Source organism: Rhineura floridana, chromosome 3 (genome assembly GCF_030035675.1).
Source record: "Rhineura floridana isolate rRhiFlo1 chromosome 3, rRhiFlo1.hap2, whole genome shotgun sequence".
Lineage (NCBI taxonomy): Eukaryota > Metazoa > Chordata > Lepidosauria > Squamata > Rhineuridae > Rhineura > Rhineura floridana.
In genome coordinates, this window is record NC_084482.1 from 151,361,464 (window position 1) to 151,368,872 (window position 7,409).

The 7,409-nt window shown below is 43.5% G+C and overlaps 1 protein-coding gene across 1 annotated transcript; it reads left to right on the top strand.

Moving 5' to 3' along the window:
* Positions 1–216: 216 nt before the first annotated feature.
* Positions 217–932, top strand: DNAJB8 (DnaJ heat shock protein family (Hsp40) member B8). Its single transcript, XM_061622027.1, has one exon. The coding sequence runs from the start codon at positions 252–254 to the stop codon at positions 930–932; it is 681 nt and encodes a 226-aa protein (XP_061478011.1). The 5' UTR covers positions 217–251.
* The last annotated feature ends 6,477 nt before the right edge of the window (positions 933–7,409 follow it).

Consider the following 7,409-nt stretch of genomic DNA (forward strand, 5'->3'; position numbering starts at 1 on the left):
AGCTGTATGCTGACTGGCTGAAATACTTCTGACCTCACAATACCACACAGTAGCAAGTGCCTTGAAATCAAGCAATATGAGCAAGCAGCCTTTCTCTTTCCCTTTGGCACCAAAACCCTCACTATTGGGCTGAGGAAAGAAGCGCCACAACCGAAACAACCGGATCCATTGGATCCGAACCGCACAGGACCTTGTGTCCCCAGGGAAAACCAACTAAATTGTCTCTAAATCCAGCACGACTTTCTGTTGGGATGGTTAATTATTACGAAATCCTAGGACTGCTTCAAAATGCCTCACAAGAAGATATTAAGAAGGCCTACCGTAAGCTGGCACTAAAATGGCACCCTGACAAGAACCCATATAATAAGGACGAAGCGGAGAAGAAATTCAAAGCAGTTGCTGAGGCCTATGAAATTTTGTCAGATCCTCAGAAACGCTCTCTCTATGACAGGCCTGTCAAAGAACCAAGGTACAGAGGGAGAGGAGCATCTGGAGGTCACTCCCACAGCCCATTCGACTTTGATTTTGTATTCCGCAGTCCTGAGGAGATCTTCAGGGAGTTTTTTGGAGGAATGGACATCTTTGCGCATGACTTCTGGGACAACCAATTTGATGATGACAATGATGGAGGGGAAAACAGAAATGGTTTGCAAGGACCCCTGGGTCTCTTTTCTGGATTCGGTGCTTTTTCTAACTTTGGATTCAATTCATTTGGGCCTGGCATTCACACTATGGTCTCCTGTAGGTCCTTTGGAGATGACAGCAGCGGAACACACAACTTCAGGTCTGTCTCAACTTCTACTGAAGTGGTCAATGGACGAAGAATCACTACGAGAAAAATTGTTGAGAATGGACAAGAAAGAGTTGAAATCGAGGAGGACGGGCAACTGAAGTCCATAAGAGTAAATGGAAGGGAACAGTTGAAATGTTAACGACTCTCCTCAACTCTGTCCATAGCCAACTGCTTGTACGAAAAACCACGGAATCCAACTAATAAACTTCATTGAGTTCAAGACATGTTTGGTAAAACTTCTTAATTACCTAGAATAATTTTGCACAAACACAGCCATGTCAAGGCAGGTGGTTTATTTTGAGTAACCCCAAAATTGTATTGAGTAAACCAATGTGATCACACCAGTGTATGTGGTCAATGAGCTTGTAATCCTCTAAATGACTGTAGTCTTGAGTCCAATGGGCGTTTGATTTCACTTTTGAGTGAAAGGTTTGAGGACTTGAGCCTAAAGGGTTGAGTCAACTGTGACATACACTAGTAGAGTACAGCTGGAGGCTACAGAAGTCAAATAAAACATGTGATCACAAAGACACCTATGAATATGATAACAGAATAGATTCAGGACTAGAATTCATTATGTGTTATTGGAAATCTAATCCAATGAAGGTGGAGGCCTCAGACTGTGAAATAACTGGCTTGGCTCTCTGGAGTCTTCTTTCAGACTGAGAACCTCCCAAATACATTGATGTAACATTGCCCAGAGAGTGAAAAAAGGTTTGTGTGAAACTGTGCATCTTTTCTGATAATATAGTCAGAAAAATACTCGCAATACAAGGTATTGAGAATACAGTAGGGCCCCGCTTTTCAGCAGCCCACTTTTTGGCGTTCTGCTAATATGGCAGCTTTCAATTAGAGTAAGGCCCCACTCATACAGTGCTTGTTCCGCTTTTATGGTGTTTTTCAGGCGTTGGGTGCCATTTTATTGACGGAGTTCCGCTTTTTGGCGGGTTTCACTTTTAGGCGGAGGTCTGGAACCTAACCTGCTGTATGAGTGGGGCCCTACTGTTTAAGCCTGTGCCATCTGCATCAGGAGGGATGTTTCCTGGGAGGGTGGAGCTCCTGCTTCGCAATCCACAGCAACATCAGGTCAATGGGCCCCATGACCCTACATTGGCATGGATTGCAAAGCAGGAGCTTCACCCTCCCACCCTAAGGAGGGGCCCCTTAGGGGCCTTTCTGGACTGCAGGGGTCCTCAGCCAGTGGCTGACATGGCTACCCACCTAGAACTCTGCCTGGCCCTATGAAGAGCCACTCCACTGCATGTTAGAATAGAAAATATTGGATGAGATTGACCAATGGCAATTTCAGCACACAGTGCTTAAGAAATCTAGCAGTTCATCGTTCATTTGTCTTTGGTTCTGGATGTAGAAATTTGAGTTAAACTTTTCCTAAAGAAAAAAGTAAAATTTTATTTATTATTTATTATTTATTAAATTTATTAGTCGCCCATCTGGCTGGTTGTCCAGCCACTCTAGGCGACGTACAAGATAAAACAATACATTAAAATGTTAAAATTTAAAACCATAACAGTCAAAACCTAACCCACCCCAAAAGCCTGCATGAAGAGCCAGGTCTTCAAGGCCTGGCGGAAGCTTATCATAGAAGGGGCATGGCAGAGATCATTTGGGAGAGAGTTCCACAGGGTGGGGGCCACTATTGAAAAAGCCCCCTCTCTAGTCCTCACCAGTCTAGCTGTTTTAACCGGTGGGATCGAGAGAAGGTCTTCTGAGGCTGATCTTGTTGAGTGGCATCCCTGACAATGCTGGAGGCGCTCCTTCAGATACACTGGGCTAAAACCGTATAGGGTTTTAAAGGTTAAAACCAACACCTTGAATTGGGCCCGGTAAACAACCGGTAGCCAGTGCAACTCCTTCAGCACTGGAGTGATGTGATCTTGCCGGCGGCTGCCTTTAATCAGACGAGCCACCGCATTCTGTACCAGTTGCAGCTTCTGGACCATTTTCAAGGGTAACCCCACGTAGAGTGCATTACAGTAGTCTAGGCGAGAGGTGACCAGGGCATGTACTACCGGTGGGAGCAGATGGTTGGGAAGGTAGGGGTGCAGCCTCCGTATCAGATGGAGTTGATACAGCACCGCCTGGCTCACAGCCGAGACTTGAGCCTCCATGGTCAGCTGGGAGTCAAGAATGACCCCCAGGCTGCGGACCTGGTCTTTCAGGGGCAATCGTACCCCATAGAGCAGCAGATCCACATCCCCCAGCCTTCCCTTGTCTCCCACAAACAGTACCTCGGTTTTGTCAGGGATCAGCTTCAGCTTATTCCTTCCCATCCAGCCACTCACCGACTCCAGGCACTTGGACAGGGTTTCTACAGCCAACCTCGGTGAAGATTTAAATGAGAGATAGAGCTGCGTGTCATCCGCATACTGATGACATTGCAGCCCAAATCTCCTGATGATTGCCCCCAGCGGCTTTATATAGATGTTGAACAGCATCGGGGAGAGGATGGAACCCTGTGGCACCCCACAAGTGAGAGGCCAAGGATCCGAAACCTCATCCTCCAATGCCACTCTTTGGTACCTACCAGAGAGGAAGGGATGGAACCACTGCAATACAGTGCCCCCCATGCCTAACCTCTTCAGGCGGTCCAGGAGGATAACGTGGTCAACGGTATCGAAAGCCGCTAAGAGATCAAGGAGGACAAGGAAGGTGCATTCGCCCCTATCCCACGCCCTCCTCATATCATCTACCAAGGCAACCAAGGCTGTTTCAGTCCCATGTCCAGGCCTGAAGCCTGATTGAAAGATTCTGATTACAAATATTTAGGCTAATTAATGCTTTATATATTCACCGGTGTAATTATTCCTATCATCATATTTCAATGGCAAGACTATGATTCCTGTTTTATTTACTAGATTTGGTAAAAGAAGTACAGAGAAGTTGTGTTGTGTAATTCCCTAGTCATACTGAAGAAGAAAGTTACAATGCAGATTTCCATACCCATCTCTAGAATTAAGCCTGATGGAAGTTAGGATATTGATGTAGCATGAAGGAAGGTATAGCATTAAAAAAAAATTAAGAAATGAGCTTTGAGATTTTAAGACAAATTACATTCCTTAGTGAATCAAAACAGATAGCTGTCATGGCTTATCAGAACAAAATTCACAGGAATAGTAAAATAATACTTTTAATTGGGACCAACCAAAATTCAAAAAAACAGCGTGCAAGATTTTCAAGTTACACAGGACGCCTCCTCAGACAGATTTATTTATTTGTTCATTTATTATGTTTGCTTCCATAAGCTTCTTACAAATAAGTTCTCACACCCATTAGCTAAGAAAACACTGAGTTAGTTGTGTTAATCAGAATGTGTGAGATTAGCCATAAACAACATACACATGTAGTTTGTATAGATCCTGACAAGTATTGTACAATAGTTAAATATGAATGAAATTTTTTTAAAGAAAATTCTTTGTAAAAGCTAATTTACTTCAGAACAATCAGTGTTTACATAGTGACAAGGCATGGTACAAGAGCATAGAACATATACAAAACAGATAATAGTAGTAGTTATAATAAACAAAAATACATTTCAAAAGCTTTCTCAGAATTTTAAGGAGCTAAGCCTTCTTGAAAAAATGTTATTCAAAAGATCTCTCTGAGCTTGTCCCAAGGAGGAGAAGAGAAGAAGCCAATAATCAGCAGTAATGATGTTGATGGTCTAAGGTGTCCAAATCCTCCATAAATTTTCTCTGAACTGGCTCTTAAATCTTTAGACTCATGGACTGCCTTCAAGTCAATTCCGACTTATGGCGACCCTATGAATAGGGTTTTCATGGTGAGTGGTATTCAGAGGGGGTTTACCATTGCCTCCCTCTGAGGCTGCGACTGGCCAAGGTCACCCAGTGAGCTTCATGGCTGTGTGTGGATTCGAACCCTGGTCTCTCAGATCGTAGTCCAATAGTCTAGATCAGCAATAATACCTAATTTAAAAAATCTCTTGGACTATCACTCTTAAGTGTCTGAAATCCAGTTGCTCACCTACATGTCAATATTTCTGCAACAATGAATTTCCACTAAGGTTCAAAATAAAACATTTGGTCAGGTATGAGTTTTCTACCTCTCATCCTCAGTATAATTGCTTTGAAGCTTCAAAACTATTTCCATTACACGCTCATCTTGTTTCGGCAAGCAATATTAACGATCCTAACTTAACCCACGTTCATTCCTTATAAGCCCCCTAAACATCTTTCTTTGTTCTTCTGGAGACAGGGGAAAGCAGGGGAAATGCTTACGGATATTGGTTGATATTCACTAAAGTCCTACTTAGATCAGACCTACTGAAGTTAATGAACCTAAGTTAGTCATGTCTGTTAACTTCAATGGGACTACTCTGAGTAGGACTAGCACTGAATACCATACCACCCATTGATTAAAAAACACTGAGCTAAGAGAAAACAACAGGTTGAAGAGGACAGGGTAAAAAAAGGCAAAGATGAAAGGTTAGCTGTATCAAGCTTCATACGAGTGTGAATATATAGCAATGTCTCACCCTTTCTCTCTATATTTCTATCAGATAATAGGCAACCATCCAGTATTACTAGGCAGGCTGTTTTGGCAGCAAGAATTTACAAACTTAACTTTAAAGTAAGTGAAACCATGCATTCTGCACTAATATAGCTAATTTGTGATCATTATAATAAAAATATAAATATATTTTTCTCTGATATCCATGACACATTTATATAGCACTTTTTCTGCAAGGAGCATACAGGATTCCCCCTTTTTTATTCTCACAACAACCCTGTATGGTAGGTAAGGCTGAGAGAGTGACTGGCCCAATGTCACACCGTGAACTGCTAGATTTTCTGACAATTTAAAATTTCAGCAATAAAAACCATTATTTGGGGAAAGCTACCATTTGAATTGTGGTATAGGTGAAGAGGCTGCTTTAAGATCAGGTTACTGGAAATACAGACAAACCCATGAAGACTATGAGATGATGATGTCGACTGCGCCTACTACTTTTAAATATTCCTTTAAAATCAACTATATATTCACAAAGGATTGACAATCTACATTAAAAGTACAAGATTTCTAATGGGTGGGTGGAGGAACTCGGGGACTGACCATGGATAGTAAAGATAGGATAGGGAAGAATCACCTGGTGATGGAGGAGTGGGAAAAGTGAGGTTCAGAATGTTTTTAAAAAGGCTTTGCTAGAGAGGATTGTCTTGAGAAGGGACTAGAAGCTTAAAGTCAGTGCAGAGGTATAGAGCCAGTGCAAAGATTTAAGGGATTGCAACTCATTTCTTTGTTTATATTGCTGGGAGATGTGGATTTAGGCCAGCCTTCCCCAACCTGGTGCTCTCCAGATGTTTTGAACTACAACTCCCATCATCTTGGCCAACATGAGGAGGGTTCCAGGTTGAGGAAGGCTGATTTAGGCTCTAATTTACATGGGCAATAAATTACCAGTAGTTGAGACTCAAGACAAGAGTGACTAGTAAAACCCTGCTTCTACTTCTAGCCATGCATGGTATCACAATGAGTTTTGGCTATGCTGACTTTGTGCAATAGCAGTCTAAACTCATCACACTCTTGAGAGGCTGGAGGAAGAAAATGCACCAAACTGACCGAGGTTTTACAGATCAATATGAGGCTCTGATTTGCTTTTAGTTCCTTGTGCATTTCTGGCAGCAGAGGTGAAGAACTTCCAGCCCAGGGACTAAATGTGGCCCTCCATGTCTCTCTATCTGGCCCTTGGAACTCTTCCAAGGTCATACACCTCACCAACCCTGCTACATGCCTTCCTTGAGTGCTTTGTGTTCTTGATTGCCTCTTGCTTGCTTGGATGGGGGAGGGAGGTATTTGTGTGCATGTATGTACATGTGTGTGCAGAAACCTCTGACTTTGGTGTTGCTAGATTGTCGTCTCTTGTACATACAGAAGGGCTGCAGCCCTAACTCATGGCAAAGGGCTGTAGCTCAGTGGCAGTGAATCTGTTTTGCCTGCAGAAGGTCCCAGGTTCAATCCTCAGCATCTCCAGATAGTGCTGGGAGAGACTCCCTGTCTGAAACCCTGGAGAGCTGCTGCCAAGTCAGGGTAGACAATACTGAGCTAGATGGGCCAATGGTCTGCGTCAGTATAGGGCAGCTTCCTGTATTCCCCCATCTATTGCCTCTGGCTTCTCGCACCGCTGGCAAATGATTGAATGATGCCCTCAGGCTGAAAAAGGTTCCCACCCGTGTCCTACAGTAACTGAATACAATGGGACTCCTGACCAATATTGGCTTTCGGTGACGTCACGATATCACAGTCTAAGACCTCTCCCCCCTCTGCAGACTAAAGCAGGCTGCTTATGAAAAACCCTTGATGAGAAAAGGGAAGTGGAAAGCAAAAGCCCAAACTGATGCAGCCATGGCCAAAAGAGGCTCTTCAGCAAAGCACAGGCCAAGGCCCCATAATCTTCCCCTCGCTGTCACAAGGCAAAAATGACATTGGAGACTATGACAAGATCCTGAGCCAGCCTAGTTCATGAGATGGAAACCTGATCAAACTTCTAAACAGTGGGTGATGGGGTCTGGACTGGCTATGGCTATCCAGGAAAGAGATCTTGGGGTTGTAGTAGACAGCTCAGTGAAAATGCTGATTT

Excerpts from the sequence above, each read along its gene's own strand:
- DNAJB8 (XM_061622027.1), top strand. The coding sequence starts at position 252 with ATGGTTAATTATTACGAAATCCTAGGACTGCTTCAAAATGCCTCACAA.